The 27,744-nt window shown below is 33.6% G+C and overlaps 1 protein-coding gene across 4 annotated transcripts in view; it reads right to left on the bottom strand.

Moving 5' to 3' along the window:
* ERBB4 (erb-b2 receptor tyrosine kinase 4) overlaps window positions 1–27,744 on the bottom strand; it is a 1,094,545-nt gene that overhangs the window by 359,051 nt on the left and 707,750 nt on the right. For all 4 annotated transcript variants that reach the window (XM_078071282.1, XM_078071280.1, XM_078071283.1 and 1 more), the window contains exon 4: window positions 2,124–2,258. In XM_078071282.1, coding sequence (XP_077927408.1) covers window positions 2,124–2,258 — 135 coding nt within the window. The remainder of the gene's footprint in view (window positions 1–2,123; window positions 2,259–27,744) is intronic.

The raw sequence follows: 27,744 nt of genomic DNA on the forward strand, positions 1-27,744 counted from the left end.
CTCAGACAATGGATGAAGCCTTGAACTACAGCTATGGCAATAAGAAATATGTAAAATCAAGAAAAGGGAAATTCAGTATGATTTAATGATTAAATAAATGCCACAAACCAAGGAGAAGGTGAAGTCTATGATGCCCACCAGATTTTTAACTTGGGTGACTGATTGGGTGACTGTAGTTTTCTGGGAGTCATCAGTGTAGAAGCTGCATTTAAAACCATGAGAGAAGGGGTGCCTGAGTGGCTCAGTTGGTTAAGGGTTTGATTCTTGATCTCAGCTCAGGTATGATCTCAGGGTCATGAGTTCGAGCCCTGCATAGGGCTTCATGCTGGGCATGGAACTTATTTAAAACTGTGAGAATACCTGTCATCACCCATGGAGATAAGGTAGAGGAAAAACTTCAATCAGGGTGAAACCAATATTCAAAGACCAGCCAATTCATTATTTTCAGCTATGGTGTCATGCAGTATATTTAATGTGTCAGCAAATAGAACCGTATGTAAAGAATAAAACTTCAATAAGCAATTGGTGGCCAATTTGTAAAGGACCAATTGTTACGACTCTACTCTGCATTTATAATTTTTGCACCTGCAATTATTTGCATGCAAAACAAATGCAGCTACAGTTGCCTAATTATAGGCACAACCATCCAAAATTGCCCACAAATAATAGGACAAAGAGATGCCATCTGTGAAAGTGCAGCTACTGCCTCAGACCTTTCCTGTTCCACATCCTGTAAGGCTTCCCTTTGGCTTCTGTCTTGGGCTTCATTCTTGCCTGATCTCATTCATGCATTATAGGCTGGTCATTCTAATAAGCTAAGTCAGTAGGTCTTTCCTCTTATGCAACCATTATAATTACCCCCCACCAAATATAAAATGTACCATAGTATGGGCAGACTGAAAATGGAAGCCATTTCTGAAGTACATCATTTGTCTTGTTAGTGTGAACAGATTCGATTTTTTATTCACGTGTAATTTTACAAGGTAGGCAACTTGAACGCTGTAAAGACGAAATCTCATACAAATTTCTGCTCAAAGGTGACAAGAAAATTATGTTACTCTACTTTAAAAAAAATTTAGCCATTTATTAAAAACACAGCTGTCAGTTTGGATCAAATATATTCATATTTCCCCATTATATTATGAGGACCATCATGAAATTTAATATTGTCCCTTGGAGTTTGATTTCCTACAAAAGTGTCATAACACAATCAGTACTATTGCAAATAATTATTGAACTGTGTGAAGATTAGTTATGATTTCAGGCGGGAAATATATAATAGTGGACGAGAAATACAAAACCCAGGTTAACACTTGATAAGAATTCTGTTCTCATACAAATGTCAGTAGTAATAAATGTGGGGACCACATAGCCTGCTTTATGAAAATGAAATAGGTTCCAGGCAGAATAATTTGCTAAGATTTTAATGATATAGCTCAAATATTACTTGCTTATCATTTAATCATATTAAACACTCTGAATCTGATAAATCCTCTGTGATAGAAACAATACACTTAAAGAATGAGAAATTGGGTAGTTTATTAGACTAATGACTAAAACCAGAATGTAACATATATCTCTTCTATGAAATCTATAATTCTCCATTCTATTTATAGTGTTTGGAATTGTCATAAAGTATTATCATGAAGGTTTCAGGGGCAAATGGAGGCTTAGGGATTTTAAAATGTTCATCAGCTTTTTTTTTTTTTTTATTTAAAATATTATAGTGAATAGGAAGGTTTATTTTTGTCCCACCACATTTTTTCTCAGTGGTACATAGGTCACAAAGAATTGAAGCAGTAGTCAGACACCAGCCTTAAGTTTATGGACAATGCGGCACATGTTTAAACATTTAGACATTGGAAAGTTAGACATTAGAAATATAGTAAGATATTTAGATTTATCAAAAGAAGTCATGTTAAGAAAATTAGAATTTATAAAAGGGAAGTTATCATTCCAAAAGGAGAGTTAATTAGACGCAGAAGATTGTTCTGTTATATATAACTGAACATTTCAGTGGATGCAATCAAAATTCAAAATATTGTTAATGGCATGATAAGCTGTTTGTTTTCACAAGAAGCAAAAGAACATTTTGAGACATTAAAAAAGATAATGTTACTCACATCCTGAGCTACCATTTGTTGATACCAGAGTCAAGTTGGAAGGCCATGGATTCCGAACAATATCTTGCCAGTGAATTGTGTCTGTGTAACAAAGAAATTTGTTCTGGTCTACATACACTCCACCATTAAGGATTTCTGTATTAAAACAAACAAACAAAGATTTCTTGTCAAACTTTTTGTTGATGAAAAGATAGTCAATAAAAATGATTTATTCTTAAACTATTCTATTTTATTTTATTATGCTATGTTAATCACCATACATTACATCATTAGTTTTTGATGTAGTGTTCCATGATTCATTGTTTGTGTATAACACCCAGTGCTCCATTCAATAGATGCCCTCTTTAATACCCATCACCAGGCTAACCCATCCCCCCACCCTCCTCCCCTCTAGAACCCTCAGTTTGTTTCTCAGAGTCCATAGTCTCTCATGGTTATATTCTTAAACTATTTTAATGTTAAATTAGAGTTACATTGTTAATAGCCAAGACATTTTTTAAAATATCACTGAGTCATATAAATTGATTGCAGAAATTGGGAAAGATTGAAAAATATAAAGAAATACAACCACTCATAATATAAATACCCAGAGAGACACTCTTCACATTTTGGTATAGATGTTTTCAATCTCTTTCCTTTTTGTTTTCTTCTGAAATTGGAATAACATTGAATATAATATTTCATAACCTGCTAGTTTTAATATTAAGTGGTGAGTCTTTAATGATAATTAAATGTTATTCTACATTATTTCTAATGAAACTACAATATGCTAGAGTATAAATTAAATAATATTTATTTAACCAGTTCCCTCTTATTGGTCATTTCACTTGTTTATCTCTCTTAAAAAAATTATTAGTCCATGTGACATCAACTGGAGTCAGTAGGAAGCAATTAAAACAAAATGAAAGCTAAAATTAATGTTTCAATTATGAAGAAATGTTCTTTGATCTTTGATCCTCTCAAATGGAATCAATAGAATTGCCAATTATTCTTTAAGAACAACACAAAGACATAATAAAAACCCGATGGTTCATCGGAACAATGGCAGGACCATGGGATAAAATGCACTAAAGCCAATTTTTACTTGATTCTCTATTTCACACTGGCCTTGATCAGCTAACTTGTTCCCCCTGAACAATAGCTGATAGTATATGTAAATTCTCTTGCAGATTGCTTTAAGTTATCCAGAAAAAAAAAAAAAAAGATATTCCCTCCGAAAGTACTATTTGTTTTTTTTTTTGTTTTTTTTTTGGAAAATACTATTCTTACTACTTGAAGAAATTGGTAAGAAATACACATAGCATCTTCCTGCTCAATATCTACCCCTTCTATCCAATATAAAAACAACTTAAGAGAAATTATATTTCAGTCCATAATACACTGTCACAAGTAACAAAAACAGTTAACAATAATTTATATAGCTAGAGGATGATTTTTCTCACATAAGAAACCTGTAGGAGGTAGTGGTGTCCACAGGACCCACATCTGTTTTGTGTGTTGGTTTTATTCGTTACAGGCACAAGAAGGTTGATGTATCTAAAAGTGTCTGTCTGAATTCAAGGCAAGATGAAAACAGAAGAGCAAGCAAGAGACATCCTCCTACTGAGGCTCTGACTTTCTATTTGGGAAGAGATGTTCTCCCCAAGGATTATGTTGGCATTTTATTGGCCAGAACGGTGTCCCATGAGCATTCCTACTACAAGAGAGGCTGGGTGGACTTATTGCTACTTGAAAAAAACTTAAACAAGCAGGACTGTTAGTGAGAAAGAAGAGGAAGATGAATAATGGGAAGGCAACTACTCTATTTCCCATGGTGGCCTTGAGAAAATAATCTTTTTCTTGTGTAGTATCCCTAGCTAAACTTCTAAGAGTCACCTTAAACCAAGGAGGGAGATAAAAGAATGAAAGGAACATGTGACACTGTAAGAGGAGTATTTGTGGAAGTAAGATAGGTGGGTACATCTCAATTGCCTTATTGCGTTGTATTTATAAAATGCACCAGATTAATTTTGACATCTCAGGGCTTTCCACATTTAAAATCACTCCTGTTCTCATCATCAATCCTTTCACTGACTATTGGTTCCATTTTCTCAGGTGAGGAAAAAAAAAGAAACAAAAATAAATTAGATCATCTTTCTACTTCTAAAACCCAGTTCATTATTTTTCATGACCTAACATACAATCTTCATCAAAGCAGAGGGAGATATAAGACATAAGAAAGATTGTGAAAATGGATTTCTACATTAATGCTTGGCATTAAAGTTTCTATCTATGAAATGTGACGATCTCATACTAATAGCTTTCTCATGAGACATTAGGTGATGCTCTTCTGCTCTAGAAATAATTCTTCATTAAGCGGCAAGAAAGGAGATTTTGACTGCTATCCAGGAAATGAAGGTTATTTTTCAGTCTACATTTGGAAAAGTTCTACTTTAAAAAATGTGAGGAGAAAACATAATAGCTCAAATATTGTAGAAAGAGTGTATTTTTCAGGATTCACATTATAATTCAAATAGTTCATATTGAAGGAACACAGTATCCATCTCTAACTTCCTATCTAAAAATATTTAAATGGAATCAGATTATATTATACTGAATAATAATCTCATCAAATCCCTTCAACAATATTAATCTGCTACCAATGTTGACATTTGTTTCTCAGAAATATTCTGTTCAAAAGCTTGATTTATACTTGGAAAAGGATTTAGACAAGAGGCAGTAATAATTCAAGTATAATCTTACATGTTAAAATTTCAAATTAAGACTACAATCATGATCAGTCTGGATAACACCCTAAATTCAAAACCCAGCATCTGCTAGCAATTCTGGTCAGGAAGATTTATAAACTTCTAGTATTTAATGATGGATTTATAAGGCACATTTAGTCTATTCGTGTATGAGTCTATTTTCCCTGAAAATAGTCTTTTCCTTTATATTTGGCTTAGATTGTATTCTGTTGGTGAATGTCGAAACACTATAATCAGAAAATGAGCATTTTATTGACATTTATAGGAGAGTTTTAACATATACTTTATCTTACATTTTCTTTTGATCAATTTGGTTACCTAAAGATAGGTGAGGAAATGTTAATATTGTACTTATTCATTGGTATAGTTTACATTGATTTTATAACTTTATACTTTTTTTTTTTTTGAGAGAGAGTGCACATGGGATAAGGGGGTGGGAGGGAAGGCAGAGAGAGAGGGAGATAAAATCCTAAATGGGCTCCATGCCCAGCACAGAGCTACATGGGGCTCAATCTCAGGATCCTGAGATCATGACCTAAGCAGAAACCAGGAGTCAGATGCTTGGCCTGAGCCACCCAGGTGCTCCTATACAAAATTTTAAACTTTAATTTAATATGCTTTTTTGGTGAAATATTCAGTTAGATTTATTTCTGAACTAAGAAAATTCTAGGGAAATATATTGACCTGTAAGAAAGTTGTTAGAAACACAGATTATTTACTGGACAAAAGGGCTTCCTAATGTTTTTGACTATTATGGCTTGGCTGCCTTTTTAGATTAGAAAGAAAGACAAGGATTAGAAAAAGAGAAATGCTTGGTAAGATATTTATCCAAGAAGATATCAGGAAAATGTCTGGTCATACTTCAGATCTATGTTTACCAACAAACAAGAACAGCAGAGTTATCATAAATTCTATTAAAGACTTATTGGATCTGTGTTATGCCAAGAGAGTTTCCCTTCCATTAGAATGAAATTAAGTGATTAATAATTAAATTTTTAAACCATGACAAAAAAGAGGATTTCCAATTCTAAGTAATATAGAAAACAAGCACAAATGTAACTGACATTCACATAAAGATGCACAAAGCCTGGAAAAGTGAAATGACTTAAAGAATAAGTAAATAACCTCAGGGTCATCCCATCTATTGTATTTCACTTCCACTGTAGGAAATATATCAGAGAAAATTAGGAGAAACACATATAGAATCTTGGTCATTGTAATAATTGGTAGAAAAAAACTGCTATGAATTTTTTATCATATTATATAAAAATACTCCCAGTAAGTTCACAAAACAGAACTCTTTTTAATAAATGTCACAATTAAGTATGGTAAGATATATGAAATATGATCTTCTATGCAAAAAATATTTAATTTTTTAAAAGTTCTGCCAAACACTTAAACAGGTTTGCATATCAAACATTTCCTACTAGATTAATGCATGCAAGTCAAGTAAAAAATATGAATCTTTCTGTATGTAGAGTAAGTAAGTTATAATCAACACTACTCTTACATACATTGAATTTAACATATATAGCACACAATTTATAACTGAAATACTAGACTAAACTCTACGAAGGCAAGGAATATTTTTCAGTTCTGTATCTATATCAAACCTGAAGCAATAGCTAATCAACACATATTTGTTAAATCAAACTTAAAACACAAAAGTAACATGAATTTGCCACCAACATTGATCAATTAACTTCTGTTGTAACTTTTAATTTTAAATTCTGACCAAATCAAAGTAAAAATGAAAGTTATTTTTTTCCTTAAACACTCTATAGTTTATCTGAACTGGTTCTATATTTCATTATGTCAGAGGTCATTTCTGTTTTGGTCAAAACTCTATCCCCAGTGTCTAGCATTATGCAAGGCAGAAGCCAGATACACAATAAATATTTGCTCTATGAAATCAAATATAATAGCCTGATTATAGAAAAACATATTTGGGTAGACCAATAAATATCTATCTTGAGTATAGGAAAAAATTTAAAAAATATGTAATTTTGAAGTAGAGTTTTTATAAGCTGAAAGATAAATAGCTTTTATTATATAAAATGCTTATAATTGATAATGTACAAAATTACTGCAAGCAGTATGTTGGATATTTATAAGTCACATTTAGACATTTTCTTCTGTATCCCTAAACCTATTTTGTGCATCAAATTCAGTTATTATTTATCAAGTAAATAATGATGATTTTGAGTTATCCTGGACACATCAAATTTCCTCAAACCTGTGCAAATTACCTAGTATATGTAAGAGCATGTTTTTTATATTGAATTGTAAATCTACCTCATATTATTCCTTAAATTATTTTCTAGAAAGGTGTAAAGTGCCAATATGACATATGAGAGCCTATAAAGTATTTGTGTCTTAGTCTTCCAATCTGCAAAGATTGTCCATTTGACCATTTCTTCCCTTGATTTCCCATTTGCATGAGTCTAATGAAGAAGGAAATGTTTGTGTTATTTAAATAAGTTCTTTTGCACTCTTCATTTCTTTTCAAATGCTAGTTATTATAGTGAATTTGGGGATGACTGACCATTAAAAGAATCGTTGACATTTTGCAAATATATTCTCTCAAAAGAAAATGTGATAAAATACTGAATCATGGTTTTTTTCCTTCCCTGCCTGGTATGAAATAGCCTAATTGTGATGAAGCAACCCTGCTGAAAATACAGATTAATATGACCTCCTTACATAGTTTAAGAAGTTGACAAAATTGCTTTGACCCCATGCACAATTTGTAACTATTTCATAAATAAGATTGAATGTCTTTTTTTTTTTTTTTTTTTTACAAAATAAAGATAATTTTAAATGCAGTTAGCCATATTCCACTATAGTCTACATGACTGGTATCAACAGTAAACATTTTACTTCTACTCACAAAGCTACCAAAGGTAATATAAGAAAATCAAATAAGCAAGAATGAAATACTTAACATCAATCCCTGATTGTATATCTAAATGTCTTGTTTTGCATGGGCACATCTACAGGTAAACCTTAGAGTTAAAATGATAATAAAAATAAAGATTAGAGATATTGCACTTGTCTAATTACTGTGGGAATGTCTGACTAGTCCATATATCAGACTTATATTGCCTAACCAAGCCAAAGGTCACAGTCAAGAAGTCAGAATCCAAAGTGGCAAAACCCATTTTCAAGATGAAGCTATAGGACGCAGTCACCGGATTTTCTCAGACATAAAGCAATGTATCTTTCTTACTGTCATCACCTTAAGCCACACAAGTCTGTTGGCAGATAATGATACAAAAGTAATATAGCTCACATCATCCACCTGTGATACTTAATACATCATCTCTGGAATGGACTTGGTCCAGAGATTCCTATATCTTTCCCAAACCCAGAGCTTTCAGCTGGGAGCACAGTGAATTGTGCTACCCCACTGGGTCAGCCCTCAAGTACATTATTAATAAGCTGAGACTCTAAAGGCTAATGAGAACCGGGTGCTTGAGGAGACAATGGCTCATTCATCATCAATCAAGCTTTGAAGTTTTTATACAGATGATTTAAGGAGAGTTGAAGTGTGCAAAATTGAAATGTCACATTTGTATTGGGAGTGGGGAGAAGGTGATAATGTAAATGAGTGATGTAACCCTCTGTATTTCAGCTCAATGATCAGAGTCAAAAGCTCATGGATGCGGATACTGAATGGATGCTGGGAAGCAACAGCGGACAGTTTTCTGATCCAAGCAGGCAATTTCAAGAAGAAATGATTAGATTCACTGGCTGAAAATCAGCTTAAAATAGAAAATAATGGCAAAAATATCTTGATTTCAATTGAATAGAGCTCAGTAATGCTCTCCATAAAGTTCCAGTGTACAATTCTTAGCTTTCATTACGTTTCAACTTGCGTCCGAACTCTGAGAAGTCTACTATGACCATCTAGCTTTTAGAGGTTAACTGCTGCTAACTCATATAACACTGATTATTTGAACCACTCCCCTGACAGAGCAAATACTATCCTACCTTCTTTATCCTTTTGCATACTTATCTTATCTCCCCTCTTATAGATCTATAGAGGATAAGAACCATGACACACACCTTTCTGTGGCCTTAGTGTCAAAAAAAGTGTCAAGCACATAGTAGAAATTGATGATTATAATGACAATAACAACATATCTTGAGAACATAACTGATATTTCTAAGAAAGTTTTTGGTTGCTGAATTGATAGTCTAATGTAAGTCATATTTCCTCTTCATGTACTAGATAATGTTCACATTATAAATCACATAAAATATTGAATGAAATTAGTGTAATCTTAATGTATTAATTCTTCTTATCTATTAGGGAAGTAGTAATCTACTTAAACTCATTGATGTTGTCTGGAAAATTTTAAAAATAAATTTTGTCTTGTAATTGCTTTAAATTATGATTACAGGATTTCCTTTTCAAATTGTTCTCTTACCTCATTATATAATTCTATGTATGTGCCAATATGTTTAATATTTACCCCTAATAATTTCTCCCAAACTTTTACTCCCCCTATGTTTCCTTATTTCAGTTAACATCAGAATAACATGCTGTGAAAGTCAAGTAGACTCCAAACTTGAGACTTACCATTAATTCATTTACCTCTATATTTAATCAGTCTGATATCCTAAATAAAATTTGTCATAATGTCTCTTAATTTATCCCATCCTTTTTACATCTACTGCTATTCTTAATTCAGGTTCTATCATCTCATAGCAGATTGAACTTTTTGCTTCAAGCCCACTCTCCCCACAAATTCATCTTGCATACTAAAGTCATAGTAAATTCTATACTATAGGTAGATAGATACATATACATATAAGTAAGCAGCTGGTTAGATAAGACAGACAAACATACAGATAGATATGCTATAGGTAGATGGGTGGGTAGATAGACAGATAAATAGATGATGGATCGATCCATCTTCCACTCTTGGGGCTTTGAGTGCAAAGGCAAAAATACCGAATCTAGGTAACTAGGTAAAACTAAGTTCAAAATCTAGTTTTCTGCTTGCAAGATGTGTGACCTTGTAGACCTTTATGAAACTCAGTTTGCTCAACTCTATAATGGAAATATTGTACTCACGGTATCTGTCACACAGTTGTTGATTATACTACACTTTATACTTAGTAATTACTTAGAGAGTTGTTTACTCATTGGTATAAACAAGAGTAATGCTTTTTCTATGTATTTATATAAACTTTGCATTACTTAGTATTAGATTAGATTATATTTAAAAGAAGACAGAATTTTATTTATTTATTTATTTATTTATTTATTTATTTATTTATTTATTTATTATAGAAGTCTGGCTTGGTGATTCAAAGTTATTATGGAAAATCCACAGTCATCAGGGGCCCAGATTCCATTTCATCTTGTTGCTCCACCATCTTCAAAACAAGAGGAGTTTCTACCTGGTAAATTCCATGCAAAAGATGAAGGAAAGTGCATTGTCTCTTAATGAAGGTCCATGCAAAGAGCCACTGAACAAAGACTGATTCCCTACCTTCCTTGTGCCTAGCTGTTGGCTCCACGAATTTGTTCATGGGTGGCCATATGATTAGCTAAACTTCACATACTATTTAAAAGCTAGTCAGTGGTAATGGATATTGGGAGACAACAAGCAGTTTCTATCATCCTGACTCAAAAGAAATCTTGCATCTTCTGGATACTTATAAAACATAAATCTCGTGACTTCAACAAATACATAGTTTTTCAAACTTTTTCACTAAAGCATAACATACACACATAGATGTGCATATATAATATGCAATGCATTTTTAAAAACTGAACACACTTATGTAGCCAACACCCAGATCAAGAAATAGAACATTCCATCTTCACAGAAGGCTTCCTTATGCTTTCTTCTTCATACCACTCCCTTAAGGAAATTTTATCCTGAGTTGGAACAAAATTACTTTTACCTAGTTTTGTATTTTAAATAAATGGAATAATACCATATGCATTCTTTCTTGTCTGGCTCCCCTTTGCTCAATATTATGTTTATAAAATTCATCCACATTGTTCATTTTCATTGCTGTATGGTATTGAATGTTTTATTTGTCCATTCTACACTGACGGGCATTTGAATGCCTTCCACATTTGGGCTATTACAAATAATGCTCCTATTAACATCCTAGCATATGCTTTTTGGTAACCAAATGTGCACATTTATATTGCATACATACCTAGAAATGAAATTGCTGGACCATAGTGACAATCCGTTTTTCAAAGTGCTTTTTACCAATTTATATTCCCATCAGTAGTGTGTGAGGAATCTACTTGCTTCTTAGCCTTGTCAACCCCTATTTCTTTCTTTTTTTTTTTCTATGTATTTTATTGTAAACATTCTGGTTGGTATGATGTGGTATTACTTTAATTTGCACTTCCCCAATGATTAATAAGGTTTAGTCTCTTAAATATTATTTTTTAAATATGGTTTTCATAGTCAAGAGGTTTATTGTTTACTTGAGGAAGGGTCTTTCAATGTGTGAAACACAAAATACTGTGGAAAACTTTATCTCTATTTGAGTTTATTAGTAAACAACTGAGTAAGTTAATGTACCAGATGTTACCCTCCTAACTTGTAATTTTCTTTTTTTTGCAGGGGCATCTGATTCAATGTTCTGAAAATGATACTTTAAAATATATTGGAAAATATATTAAAACTATATCAGTAATTACATAAACAAAGAGCAAAGTATGAATTCTGAAAGATGGATGCAAAAGTCACAACAAGTGAGTATCTATCTGATAAAGATGAAACATAATTAAAGGTATATAAAGAGAAAGAATGAAAAATTCATTATCTTTGCTATTATAATAGAACACTCCTTTACATAAAGATCAAATATTTTTATTCCCCTACCTCCCAGAAAGCCCTCAATACAGACAACGATCCTCTTAACTACTCCAAGTTTCCAGAAAATATAATAGCTTCAGTAGAACAAATCAGTAGAGTTCAATGTTTTCATTACCAATAAGGGGGAAAGTCATATTAGTACCCAGAAATGATTTGTCCCTTTTATTTATAGGTTTTAACACAATAAGCCTGAGATACACTGCAAGGTCACTTTCAAATATCTCACCTACAATATTAGTTTGTATAGTTTTAATAACTCTTCTCACAATGTGTGATTTCCTCACTACTCCTTTAGAGTATTTCAGAAAAGTATGATTTGTTCTGATGACAGTAATAATAAACAATATTGCTATGCATGTCTGTTGCTGGCAAGCTAAGACTTGCAGATAAAAGATAAAGCAAGAGAAAGAAGAATGACTTAATCTTGTAAAATGATTATACTATTTCAAACATCAAGATTTTTAAAAGGCTATATAAGAATCTTAAAAATAACATATACATGGCTTTGGGGGAAGGTGTCTTTGCTAAAATGCCTATTTGTTAAAGTGATATTAAAAATAATAAATAAAAATGCCATTTTACAAAATAAGTCATAAAATAACAATGTACAGAAGCTGGTATTATTATACTTTAAAAACCCACAATTAGGTCCAAATGAAGTAGATTTTTTAAATAGAGTTTTAATCTGGAGAAAATTAGGAATAAATGATTGAATAGGAGTATCATCATTTTATGAAGCATTGGCTGCAAAAGCTGTTAGATTTCCCTCTGTTCACTTCAGGTTGGTGCATAGTTCACAGGTCCCAATGTCTCCACTGGCAATTTCCAGGTGACCTTTCCATCGTTGCCATTACCATTGTGCTTCAAAGAAATAAGGGTAAATTCTAAGCTGAAGGCAGACGCTTAACGACTGAGCCACCCAGGCACCCCAGAAATAAGGGTAAATTCTAAAGGACAGGAACAAGTAAGCTAAGCTCTCCTCTTCCATTTCAAGAATCTGGCATTTTTACTGCAGCAGGATGGATTAATTAGGAAACAGAGAGCACTATTAAACACATCTCTGTAGCTCAGGGTTGAGCAGGGAGGTGGGACTGCTCCACACTTTTGTTTAAATTTATTAAGTTAAAAATTAAATCAATAAAATGCATAATAAAAAGTAGATGTGTAACAAGCATTAAACTATAATAATACTGCTGGTTAATATAAGGAAAACAAAGCCATTACTCTTGAATAAAGACAAGATGTAATCAAATACTGTATTTGCTCAGAGATTTTAAGAGTTAAAACTAGATATCTAAAATATCTGAAGAAGGGCGCCTGGGTGGCTCAGTTGGTTGAGCGACTGCCTTCGGCTCAGGTCATGATCCTGGAGTCCCTGGATCGAGTCCCGCATCGGGCTCCCTGCTCGGCAGGGAGCCTGCTTCTCCCTCTGACCCTCCCCCCTCTCATGTGCGCTCTCTCTCTCATTCTCTCTGTCTCAAATAAATAAATAAAATCTTTAAAAAAAAAAAATAAATAAAATAAAATAAAATATCTGAAGAAGAAACTCATTAAAATTTCTACAGAAAGTACTTGACATCATCTCTAATAAATCATTATATTCTATGGCTCCTAGAACCACCACTCTCATTTTTCCCCATTGTAAAAATTATTTTCATCTTGTGACATTTGATGTCAAAACAAAATAGGATCCACTATGCCCTGGTAAAGTTCTATAACCTTATCATGTCTTCTAAATTAAGATGCATTCTTATTTTAGAATGCCTCTACTTTCCTAGGTTAATAAATATGATTTAAAAATTATTTCAGGTATTTGGCTGCTCTTGAGGCTGGATGTGAAGAAATGACTCAAGTGCCAATCTGCCTAACAATGTCAGATGAGTCAGTCAACTCCAGATGCCAAAATTCAAGAAGAGAAGACTGATGGGATGTAAATTCTGCACAGGCTGTGGGGTGAGAATGGGTAACCATGACTCCACCACAGATTACTCGTGGGGCTTCAGTCACATTGCTTATTCTCCCCAAGCCTCGGTCCTTTACCTATAAAATAGATATTAATAATAAGCAGACATTAGTAATACCTCTCCCCAGGACAACTGTAAGGAGAAGAAGAGTTCATATATATAAACGCTCACCACAATATCTGTCATAGAGCAAATGTTTAATTGATGTATTATTATTATTGCTATTAGGAAAATAAGAAAGATTCTCTGGTAAACAAATTTCTTCTATCCTGCTTAACAATCTTTTCTGCTCCTTCTTACAAAAACAGTTCTGAGAGAGCTAGAGCTGGGGCTGGGTTATTAGGCAAAATTAGAATATATAGGTTTGTGCTTGCTTTTTAAAAAAAATTTATTTCATTTTAAAAAATTATTTTCAACTTGCATGAGTTTCAGATGCCCTTTTAATAGTATATTTAATAGTATATTAATTAACATCCTTAAATTCAGAGCTGTCTTTTTCTGGGTAGGATTCCAATACCCCAATCGCATAACAAGAGACACACAGAATGATTAAACAAGGTGCTGAATGTTTCACATATAGGGGTCAAGCTAGGATGCCTGCGTGGCAGGTTCCAGGGCCCATGGTTAACCACCTCACTCTAGTGCCTCTTCGTAAGTGCTGCCATTATTTGAACATCTTTATAATGCAGCATTTCTCTTAATCCTTACAGAAGTCCTATGAGGTAATTATTACTAGTCTTATTTTACAGATGAGAAAACTGAAGTTTAGAGAGGTAAATAACTGGTAGGAGTTCCAGAGAACTATGATTCCAACTCATTAACTGCTGAGTTGAGATCCTGCTTTTAAACTTTTTATTCTTCCATAATAAAAGGAAAGGTTGAGAAATTTAAAGGAAAAAAAAAAGTTTAAGCAGAGATGAGGTACAACTCTAAATTATACAATCTACTTCTAAGTATAATTAAGAACTCAGAGTAATTTCCCTGAAGTCCTTTTTGAAAATATTTTATTGAGTTGAAAGGTAAAATTATGCTTTTAGGGTATTTTTTTCTACATGAAAAATTGTGCATTGAAAAAAAAAATCTTGGCTCTGTTAGATATTTGGATTATATCCCAACCTCATCATTGGAGGTGCATTCCTTTTGTGTCTGTCAAAAGTAGACACAGAGGAAAAATCAGCACATTAACACTTCAAGAATTCAGCCTACTTAAGGAAAAACCCTTCAATTCTGTAAAAAGACTGAATTAAAGAAAAGAAAGAAGGGCAACTTTACTATTTTCAAGTACATGGGGACTTTATGCTTAATCCTTGGAAGCTCTGCTTTAATGAATAGGGCACAATGATTTTTAATTACCTTATCCAAAATCATAGCCTGAGTAGAATCTGCCTCTATGTACTTTGCAACTCCATTCTAAAAATAGGAAAATGTATCGTTTATATGTGTAGGCCATTTGGTTCTCTTAACCAAAGCTGCAATGCCCTCATATGTTTTTTCCTATTGTTGCTGAACAATTAATACAAAGAGATCAAAAGAACAAAGCATTCAAATTAGTGAAATCAAATCAATGAAAGTTTATTTTAACATTAAACTTAATATCCTGATAATTTTAAAGGCAAATGAGGTAAAGCTCACAGAGTGGAAGAGAAAGGAATTCAAAATTAAAACATATGGTTAATGTCGCTTTATCACAAGAGCCTTTCTGCAGGTAAACTTATTGAATTAAATTGTATACCACTCAATAGTACAAGAAGATTGAGGTATGTTCTTAAGGTATAAATTTTAAAAATTATCCTTTTCTATTTGAAATAATTAAATATATCCATCTTTAGATATATCTACCAGGTAACTTTTATTTAAAATAGTGGAAAAGGGGGTGCCTGGGTGGCTCAGTTGGTTAAGTAACTGCCTTAGGCTCAGGTCATGATCCTGGAGTCCAGGATCAAGTCCCGCATCGGGCTCCTTGCTCAGCAGGGAGTCTGCTTCTCCCTCTGACCTTCCCCCGTCTCATGCTCTCTCTCATTTTCTCTCTCTCAAATAAATAAAATCTTAAAAAAAATAGAATAGTGGAAAAGAAAAAATAGTGGAAAAGGAGAGAGGTGATTTTATTTGGGAGTTTGGGATATTATATTAATTTTATTTACATTAATTTCATAAATGTATTGAGAAACCAAGTAAGAATATAAAATATTGTATATCAAAGAGTTTTTTTAAGGTTTTATTTATTTATTTTAAAGAGAGAGCCAGGGCGCCTGGGTGGCTCAGTTGGTTGGGCGACTGCCTTCGGCTCAGGTCATGATCCTGGAGTCCCTGGATCGAGTCCCGCATCGGGCTGCTTCTCCCTCTGACCCTCCCCCATCTCATGTGCTCTCTCTCTCTCATTCTCTCTGTCTCAAATAAATAAATAAAATCTTTATAAAAAAATAAATAAATAAATAAATAAAGAGAGAGCCAGCAAATGGGGGGCGGGAACAGCAAGAGAGGAAGGAGAGAGGATCTCAAGCAGATGCTGTGCTGAGCACAGAGCCCCACAGAGGACTCGATCCTGAGACCCCAAGATCATGATCTGAGCTGAAATCAAGAGTCAGACACTCAACCAACTGAGCCACCCAGGCGCCCTACATGGAAGAATTTTTATTCTACCTCTAACAAAAGGATATGTTCAATTTTAATTACTTCATTATCTTTCAAAGTATAAAGCCCTTAACTAAAATTTTCTCACATATAAAGTAGAATTAGAGACAATATTTTTAGAAATTTTATGAGACTAAATATTTAATTGTGAATTCAAAAAGATTTAAACTAGATAATTTAATATGACCTCACTAAAGAGAGTATTTCATAGATTATCTTGTATGCATTCATATTCTATGCCTAATTTACTTTTGTAGGATGTGTTTATACAGCTATGTCATATTTGAAAGAATTTTACATAGAAAATTAAGGTCCAGTAATAATCTCTATTTAAAGCTTCCTAGCTTGAGATGCAAGGGGAAAAAAAATAAAGAAGACTAACCAGACCAGCATAAAAATGTGGAATACAAGTGGGGATGTTGGTAGGAGTACCACTAAGTGCCCTCAGTTCTACTTTCACCATTGTTACATATACATCTCTTTCTTTTTATCATTAAACAACAACACAAAACATTATTTACTAAAAAGCTGTAATATTTTCAGAACCATTTTGAACAATTTTCTAAGTGGCGCTGCTCCTGTAGTCTCATTTACTTCAGAGCTCAGAACAATTAGATGATAACATCTGGCAAGTATTGTTCCAAACTAGATGATAAACATAATTATTTTAAAAGTATGTTTGTGTTGAATTAAAAAAAGGAATGATAATTTATACCTTAAAGTACATTTTTTTAAATAAAAAATATTTTAAAATATCGTATCTTTTGTAATTATGTAATACTTTATTTTCTTTGCAGCTTCAAGAGTTATAATCTAAATTGCAACTGAAGGAAACTTAAGCTAGCTGATATGGACCTAGCTATTTCCATGCTTCAAAGCCTGCAGAACCATCTGCTTATTGGCAGGTGTAATTAATTAGCTAAGTGGAAAAGACACTCCCTTTTAGAATCAATGGGAGGAGAGGAGGGAGAACTCTATGAAACCCAGTTCTAGGCAGACCCATCGGCTGGTGCCTCTGGGCAAATTTCCGATGCTGAAAACTCATTGAATTTAATGGTTCTTAATTTCACAAGGTTTCTAATTACAGCTAGGATAATAAGATGTGATCCAAAAGTTAAAAAAAAAAAAAAAGTTGGCACATTTTCAAGGAAAATCCTTCCACACAATGTCGACATCCTGAAGTGTAGAAGTTCATTTATTTATACACTTTTTCCATTTATTCACTCAACTTTGTTAATAAGCAATTTTGGATCTATTCAGCTGACAGGTGGCAAATGCATATTAATAATAGAAAGATGTGCCACATTAAATTTTTTATGTAAACCAACATTTCTTTTCAGAAGTAGAGAGAAGTCAATTCAAAGTATATCATTACTCACTGAATAGATTTAAAAAGACCATTTCTCAGGAAGTAAATGGGCAAAAATATTGTCAAAAACAAGGATCAAAAACTACTTATACTTTTATCTATATAGTTTGTACTAAGTTACTGCTGAACAGTCTAGACAATAATGAATTCTACAACATCTCCTAGCAGTTGGCCTTAAATGGGTAAGGTGAGGGAGGTTTCAGGAACACAGAGTGGGTTGGAAGTAGGGCAGACTGGGGGAGAACTGTTGCAGCTAAAAGGTGCAGAGGCTGTCCACTTCAGAGGAGTGTTACCAAGAGACAGTGTGACTCCAGGGTTGCCGGAGCTCAGTTTGTTCTCAGGGGCCCAAATCCAGAATGTGTTGGGTAGTGACCCCCTTTGTAAACATTCCCCATGCCAAGCAAAGCTGTCGGCCAGTTATGGTCTTTGACTAGCTGTTTACTGCATCTGGTTTATTAATAAATAAATCTGGGGATTCCTCAATATCCAGCCTTTACCTAAATAACCATACAGAGATAGGATCTCATTGATCGAGTCTTATCAGCTCCTCTACCTACTGATAGAGAATGGAAAGGGAAGATGAGGCAGTTATAGAAGTCATGAAAAAAAGAAAGAAAAGTGCAAAAGTTCCTATAGTTATGTGAAGAATGGAAGTCTAGAATGCAATGAATTCCATCCCTCCTCTTCATTCTTATTGTGATTCCCATTTGTTGTCATGGAGGTGGACTAAGCCTCTGGCTATATTATGAAGTTTGGAATGTGTGCTGCTGAAATATCACCACAGGACATCACACTCCCACCACTGAAATCACACATGGATTTTAAGTAGGTGAAGGCTTTTATGTCACCTGGAAGGTGAAATTCAGTAACGGGCTGTTAGATTAGCATGGACTTGTTTATAGGGTTAACTTAATAGCACAAAGAAAATTAAAGATTAAAGGATATTGGAAGGTTAAATTATAATTTAGATAAAAGGGGCAAACATAGAAAAAAAAAGTTGTAGTCAGGAATATAATCCCAGACTTGTTGTTGGTCCTGAATCAGTCAGTAAGGTGGGGATATATACTTGATCCTTGGAGACTAGAGGTGGAAAGGAGTAAAGAAAAGTTTCAACCTGGGGACGCCTGGGTGGCTCAGTCGGTTAAGCATCTGCCTTTGGCTCAGGTCATGATCCCACGGTCCTGGGATAGAGCCCCGCATCGGGCTCCCTGCTCTGCAGGGAGCCTGCTTCTCCCTCTGCCTCTGCCTCTCTCTCTGTCTCTCATGAATAAATAAATAAAATCTTAAAAAAAAAAAAAAGTTTCAACCTGTATATTTCATAATTCTAATGAGGTCCTGCTAAGGAAAAATTGATTTCTATATAATATACCCTTGTTCTTTGGGAAGAAATGAATTGAGAGACATTCAGATCCCACTATCACTGAAATCAACAGGCCAAAAAATTCCAAAGAAGCCATTCCATTAATCAGTTTCAAAAGAAAGAAATCTCAAGAACTGACTTCAGGCAAGTAGGATGCTTTCAGCCAGGAGTAGGCTGCAGGCAAAATTTTAGCTGCCTGCTGTTTTTACTTCTGCTCCCCCAAAATGCCAGGGTTACTAGAAGACTTCTGGGAACCACACACTGATTTCTTCTCTGTACTTAGGACACAGGAATTTCAGGAAACTTGGGCTCTTTCCCCTAGGTCCTTATCTTAGTTTTTTGTTTTGTTTTGTTTTAGTGCTGTAGCCCCCCCCCCCAGGTCCATTTTGGAGGGATATGGTTGTAGTGGGTCCCTCTGTAACAACTCTTCATCCCTAATAGTGAGTGTTCACTCTACCCCTGAGCAGAAGGTAAAGTCATTTCAATAGGATTCTACTCAACCTCTATCTGCCATAGATCTGTGATCCCTAAACCTATATATGTATATATATATTTTTTCCATATCTGACTACAGAGAAGAGCTGAAGGAGGACAAAGATCTGTCTAATGAAATACCTGAGTTTAACAATAGTTTCTGGAAAAGAGGTTAGTGGAGAAAACAAAGAGTATTTAAGGTCAAAGAAAGAAAAGAGAGACTATGAGGATAGACAAATATAACTAGAGTAAGCAGAGAAGTATTTATTTAAAATACTTTGCCAACATTTATTATTTATACTGATCTGTCCTTGGTCTTTCAAGAGATAGGTGGCCCCTTCTCCAAACTCTTGGTTAGGTCACTGCACTGTGTCTCCTTGCTTATTCTCTTGCCTCTAACCAATTAATCTACCACAGTCTAACAGTGTAATCTTTTCAAAACCAAAATATAATCTTTATAAAATTAAAGACCAAGATTTTTTAAATGGTGAAGCCAGCATCAAATAAGCCATAAGTCAGAAAGCAGTGGAGACTTCAACAATACATATTGTTAATATCTTCAGATCATTTAGGGGAAAGTCTGTGGGAAGAAAAAAATAAAATCCTGTAAGAAGGAACAACCAATGAAGGAATGAATGTTCTTGAAAATGAAAGCTATTATTTCCAATAAATATTGATAGAAATATTGGAACATAAAATTGAGGAACTCTTCCAGAAAGCAGAAGAAACAGAGAAAGAAAAATGAAAGAAGGAAGGAAGGAAAGGAGGGAGGGAGGGAGGGAGGGAGGAAGGAAGGAAGGGAAGGAGGGAGGGAGGGAGGGAGGGAGGAAGGAAGGGAGGGAGGGAAGATCAGGAAGATCAATATGAAGGTTTCCAGAAAGAGAGAACCAAAAACACATAGAGAATTATAAAAAAAGAATAGGAAAGTAATATTACACTTCCCAACAGGGGCACTATATCTTAAAAAGTGTATTTCAGATACTAAGTAAAATTATTTTTAGCCTAGCATTCTAAACCCAAACCATCAATCAAAAACATCAATAAATTATGAGTATAAAAGAGATACATTTTTAGATATTCAAGGACCTAGTAAATTTATTCTTCATCTTTTCTTTCTTCTTTTTTTTTGGGGGGGGTACATATATGAAGATATTCTTCAAGATAATATGGGAGAAAGCAACAAAGTAGAAGTCATGATACAGAAAGTAAAGTAAAGTATAGATGCAGCAGACCTACAGAAACTAACACAGATTGATGAAATAAAACTTAATGTCTAAGGAGACTGGTCTTCAGAAAGAAAGGAGACAGACCTGCACCGCTGAAACAAATAATACATTATATGTTAAAAAAAAAAGAAGAAGATAGTAGGAAGGGAAAAATGAAGGGGGGGAATTCAGAGGGGGAGACGAACCATGAGAGACTATGGACTCTGAGAAACAAACTGAGGGTTCTAGAGGGGCGGGGGGTGGGAGGATGGGTTAACCTGGTGATGGGTATTAAAGAGGGCACGTACTGCATGGAGCAGTGGGTGTTATACACAAACAATGAATCATGGAACACTACCTCAAAAACTAATGATGTACTGTATGGTGATTAACATAACATAATAATAATAAAAAGAAAGAAAACCAAAAAAAAAAAAAAAAGGAAAGAAAGGAGACTGATAAAATGCATTATATTATAAAGTATTTGGAAATAATTAGACTACAATAAAAACAAATAGTGCAAGAAAACAGAAGCTAAGCAAAAAAAATCAAGACAAACATAAAACTGCAAAAGAAAATAAATACAATTATAGTACATTATTTTTGTGTCTGCTACAAATGAGTTTTCAAAAATTATAATAACATAAATACTCTATACTGATTTTCAACTTTTAGATACAGGGATATAGTATTTTTTACAGTTAAAGAACAAACTTGTCAAGGTTGATGACATAGTCTATTTAATAGATAATGTCTAAGATGAATGAAATAAGAAAAAATCATATTCAAGACATACACTGATAACCATTAGAAGAAATGAGCTAGACATTAGGCAAAGCAGAAGGCTGTTACTTTTAACCATGTGAATATACTGTTGCTTTTTAAATTGAGGTATAACTGACATATAATATGATATGATATATAATATAATTAATATAATATAACATAATATAATATAGGGGTGCCTGGGTGGCTCAGTTGGTTAAGCCTCTGACTCTTCATTTCGGCTCAGGTCATGATCTCAGGGTCATGAGATCGAGCCCTGTGTTGGGCTCTGCACTCAGTGGAGAGTCTGCTTGAGATTCACTCTCTCCCTCTCCCTCTGCCACTCCCCCCACCCATGCTCTCTCTCTTTCTCTAAAATAAATAAATAAATATTTAAAAAATAATATAATACAATACGATATAGTTGATATTTAATATTAGTTTCAGGTATACAACATATGATCCGCTATTTGTGTATGTGGTCAAATGACCACCACAAAAATGTGGTGGTTAACATAATACATAGTAAGAGCATTTTTTTTCTAGTAATGAGAACTTTTAAGATCTATTGTTCTGGCAACTTTCAAATATGCAATATAGTATTATTAACAATAGTCACCATTCTGTACATTAAATCTCCATGACTTATTTATTTCATAACTGAAAGTTTTTACCTTGTAACCCTCCTCACCTTTTTACTCACTCCTACCTCTGGCAACCACCTATCTGCTCTCAAAAAAAACCTGTTTGTTTTGTTTTGTTTAGATTCCACATATAAGTGGGATCATATGGAATTTGCCTTTTTCTCTGTCTGACTTATTTCACTTAGCATAATGCCCTCAAAGTCCACCCATGTTGTTGTAAATGGCAAGACTTCATTCTTTTTTATGGCTGATAATTTTCCATTGTATATAGATTCCCAATGTTCTCCATTCATCCATTGATAGAATTTAGATTGTTTCTGTATCTTGGCTATTGTAAATAATGCTGTAATGAACATGGGGATGCATATATTTTTTTTGAATCAGTGTTTTTGTTTTCTTCGGATAAAAACCCAGAAGTAGAATTGCTGGATCATATGATAGTTCTGTTTTTAATTTTTTGAGGAAACTCCATACTGTTTTGCATAGTGGCTGCCCCAACTGACATCCCCCCAAGAGTACTTAAGGGTTCTCTTTTCTCCACATCTTTGATAACACTTATTTCTTATCTTTCTGGTAATAGCCATTCGAACAGGTTTGAGGTGATATCGCATTGTGGTTTTGATTGGTTTTGATTTGCATTTTCCTGATGATTAGTGATGTTGATGTTGAGCATCTTTTCATGTACTTGTTGGCCATCTTTTACATCTGAAAAAATGTCTATTTAGATCTTCTGCCTATTTTTTAATCTTTTTTTTTTTTTTGGCTACTCGGTTGTATAAGTTCTTTATATATTTTGGATATTAATCTCTTATCAGATACATGATTTGCAAATATCTTCTCCCACAGTAGGTTGCCTTTTCAGTTTGTTGATGATTTCCCTTCTTGTGAAGAAGCTTTTAGTCTGATGTGGTTGCACTAGTTTATTTTTGTTTTGTTACCTTTATTTTTGGTGTCAAATTAAAAAAAATCATTGTCAAGACCAATGTGAAGGAACTTACCATCTATGTTTTCCTCTAAGGGTTTTATAGTTTTAGGTACTAAAGTCTTTAATCCATTTTGAGTTAATTTTTGTGTATTGCGTAAGATAGTCTCCAGTTTCTTTTGCATGTGGCTGTCCAGTTTTCCCAACACCATGTACTGAAGAGACTGTCATTTTCCCATTGTATATTCTTGGCTCCTTTGTTGTAAATTGCTTGACCATATATATCTGGGTTTATTTCTGGACTCTCTAGTCTATTGTTATTATTTGTTTTAGAATAGTATAGGAAAACAAGGTGAAAAAATTCAGTAATGGCCATGTATAAGGAAGTCTCTGAAGCCAGGGTAATATGCTGTCAAGGGTCATAGTGGCAGGTGGCTCTTGAGTTGCAATACTGTGTTACTTTGAAAACTCTGAAATATTGAATTGTGAAAGGTACAAAATAAAAAGAAAGAAATCTAACAGGGATCAGTTAGTTCTATGGTATCTTCTTTGCTTACATTGTAGTTTGTTATAGGAAACAGTCAATATTCTATTTCATATGTTGCCTTTTTTCAAGGGAATTCTGTGTGCTTAACGCACATAGATATTATCCCATATATCTCTGCATCCAGTGAATATTTTTAATAACATCAATATTAAAAACAAAAACTAGCACTTTTCTGGGACTTTTCCCCTTTGACTCTGTAGTACTGTCCCTATTCTAAAACTGTGAAATACAAGGCATGTAGAAGTTAATTGATTTAGTTCTTCAAGAAGGGAGAGTGAAGTAGTCTCCTTAATTCCTCTGAGAAACCTTGCCACTTGAGTCTCCTAACTTTTTAAAAAATTGGACATATTTAAAAAATACTAATGTTAAAACTACACTCAAAATTAATTTGTCAATAAGCATCAAGAATTGTTCACTCTCGGGGCGCCTGGGTGGCTCAGTTGGTTAAGCGACTGCCTTCGGCTCAGGTCATGATCCTGGAGTCCCTGGATCGAGTCCCGCATCGGGCTCCCTGCTCGGCAGGGAGTCTGCTTCTCCCTCTGACCCTCCCCCCTCTCATGTACTCGCTCTCTCTCAAATAAATAAATAAAATCTTTAAAAAAAAAAAAAAAAAAAAAAAAAAAAAAAAAAGAATTGTTCACTCTCTTTTCATCAGAGAATTGGACAAAAAGTCATATAAATGAATATTTTTAAGAGTGTTATATATAAATGTAAAATAAAAATTTGTAAAATGTCTAGCACTAGTGGCTAATTAAATAAATGTGGGGCATATATATGCTAAATACTATGCAGCAATTATAAACAAAAATATGTTTATAAAATAAATATTTAAAATAAAAGAGTTTTAAAATATGGGAATGATTTCATGAATACATGAACAAAAAATCAAGAATACAAAAGTCTAAATACAGTTTGAGTTCAATTTGTTCAAAATATGCTTTAGGCATATACATTCATAATACATGCATGTAATACATATATGTAATACATACATAACACATACATGTAATACATACATGTAATACATATCTGTCATCTGGATAATGTTAGTAAAACTCCGAGCTTCGCTGTAGTCATCAGAATATGTGTATAATATTATTTCAGAGTGCTACATAAGGATAAATGAGATGATGTTTATGAAGACACCATAATTACTGATAAATAGTGAAATGTATGTATGTGTAGGTGTAATTGCTATACATATACTAATATGTAGCCTATAATTACATTTTATATATACATATGCAGAATACTCAGGTGAAGATATTAAAATTAAATCTTCAAAATTATCGGAAATTGCACAGAAAATAAGTAGAATAATATAGAGGTATTAATATGAAAGTCTCAAAAGAGGTAGAGATTCACTCATCTGCTGAAACATAATCTTTGAGTTGGATGTCTATAACATCTCATTTAACAAATGAATAAATCAATCTGAAAGTTTCTCAGTAATGTTCCAGCATCATTGTGTCAGAGTACAATGACACGCAGTAGGTTCCAGAGCCTATGGTCATAGTCACTGTACCATCTGACTTTATTTAATTGCATATTCACACACATGACTACATGAATCAAACTGTGACTGAACCCACCACAGGAAGTGTGGTCACACATCTGATTTCCAGGGTCAGCTGATAGCTGTTTGTCCCACAGAGTAATTATAAATAGCGCTTCTTTTTCCTCTCACCATAAATTGTATGGTGATCATATTCATTAAAAAAGTATAAAATATTCTCTCTATGCACGGTTTTCACAAGTGGAAAAGTCAAGGTCAAAGTTTAAGTACTTTTTAAATTTCAAAAAAAGAAAATTTCTGGCAAAGAAAACTTTTTAAAAGTTACTGTGACAAACAGAATAATAGCAGTGCGTCCAACTTGATTTGACATATAATTTAAAAAATATAGTGTTACACTTACGAAAATATTTTTACAATACAAAAAGTATTTTTCATTAATGTAACTTTTCCATAGAAAGAAAAGTGTTTGACTTTCCTCAGGTGGTATGTTTTCTTGTTCTGCCAAAAAATTTCAGCAGTTTGAGAAGATCAAGAAAGTGAGGTAGAAGGCAATCTATCAAAATTCTAGAGATGGTCAAAAATGTTAAGAAATAATAACAAAACAAAAAGAACTGTTTCCCTTCAGGAATTTCAACTCTTCAAACATTTCTTTTTCAAAGGACTCCATTATTATGACAAATTTTATCAAAAAAAGTTTAATTCATTGCAAATAGCACACAACTAAAGTTTGTTTATGGTGTATAATGCTATGAAAATCTAAAAATTCTACCTAACTCTTAATAAAAAATACTCAGTTATGATATACATATATCTTAATGTGTATTATTTATGACAAAATGTTGATATATGTTTCTAAAAATAAAATGTTTAATAGTTTTGTTTAAAGTCATCAAACATGTCTGTGATACTGGAAAAAAATTGCAGATTTCAACTAATTTTGAACAGAAGAGTTATGCTACACTACTCAATCATTACCAACAGTGAGCAGCACTACCCATAAAACATGCAGTACTCTCCTGAACAAATAATCAAGAAATGAATTCACAGAAAAAATTCTTGTGATCAGTACTTAACACTTGCTTCCCCTATTTGTAGAAATACTGTCAGTAGTTAGCAAGTAATGGAGCTGGAAACACTCTGCTCCCAGAGGTACTATTTTCTAGATGAGAGGCAAAACTCCAGACTTGACCATAAGTGGCCATTAAAAATCCCAAGGTACCTTTCAGGGAAAGTATCAGTATTTGCCTCAGTGTCCTGGCTTGATTCCAACTAACTAATTACACACAGCCTGCCTGGATAATTGTAGATTGTTTTAATGTGAGAGTGCAGTTTCCTTGTTTGGTTATAGTGCCTGGATCTTCCTTTGAAAAGTCCACCTCACAAAGTTACAGGGGGAATTATTATTGCTGATCATTTCTTTTAAACAAACATGAAGACCCAGGCCTGCCTAGCATTTATCTCAAAGACTTAAAAGGTAGTCCTGAAACTGAACCGATGCTGACATTTTGGATATTCCTATAAATTCATGAAAGACTCAAGACATGGGGAAACTCTCCAATTTGGAGCCTCAGCTGAGTACAGTACCTTCTTGTCAAAGGGTGGGAGTGTTGACAAGATGGGGCAGTTCTAATACATTTAGTGAATCTCTCGTGGGTATAGTTGCCATATATCTGATCATTATTCTATGAAATATCAAATAGCAAATGTATACATCTATATCAACCAAGCAAAAATAGATAGTTTTTATTTTCCAGGACAAACTCTCAGCAAGTATCATAAATTTACTCTTCACCTTCTGATGCTGTGACCGAGATTGCTGTCTGCCTCCTCAAAATACTCTCCTTCCCTTTCTTCTACAGTAATGGAGATTTATGGGCCATATACTTACCAAAATAAGGACTATATTTCTCAGTGTTCCTTGAAGCTAGGTGTGGCTAGTTGACAAAATCCGGACCAAGGTGATGATGTAGGCAAAAGCAAGGTGTGCTAAATCTGGATTTTGCCTCTTTATTTTCCCCCTTTCCCTCTTCCTCAAGAACACATGATTGAGAGCCATTTTCAATTATACATATGAGAGCAATATCTGAGGGGTTGGTGGTGCCACAAGATGGAAAACATCCCCCAAATTATGTAAATATGTATGAGCTATAAGATCTTGCAGGCTGAATGTCTTTAGTTTGTTATATAAAAAAAGAAAAAAAATTCTACCTTGTTAAAACTCTTGTCTTAAATTGAAAAAAATTCCAAATATGTTTATAAAATGTCTGCTTTAAAATAAGTGACAAAGTTTTAAATTTTTAAAGTACCATTTCCCTCAATTTTCCATCAAGTTTGAAAGTAACAAACCTAACCTTCAGTATTATTTATTTCTAGATGTTACAAAATAAATTCCGAATGGTGTGACTTGACCCTTGCCTCAAATCTTCTCATACCATTATTTACCTGTGGCCCAGAATAAAGGCATGATTATTTAGACATATATTTTCTTCATTTATTTATTCTATTATTCACTTATTTGCTAATTTGGGAAACATTTGATGATTACCCTGTGTGGCAGGCCTTGTGCTAAGAGCTAGATATATATAAATGAAAAGGCATGGTCTCTGAGCACGAGGAA

The sequence above is a fragment of the Halichoerus grypus genome, chromosome 4, assembly GCF_964656455.1.
Source record: "Halichoerus grypus chromosome 4, mHalGry1.hap1.1, whole genome shotgun sequence".
Lineage (NCBI taxonomy): Eukaryota > Metazoa > Chordata > Mammalia > Carnivora > Phocidae > Halichoerus > Halichoerus grypus.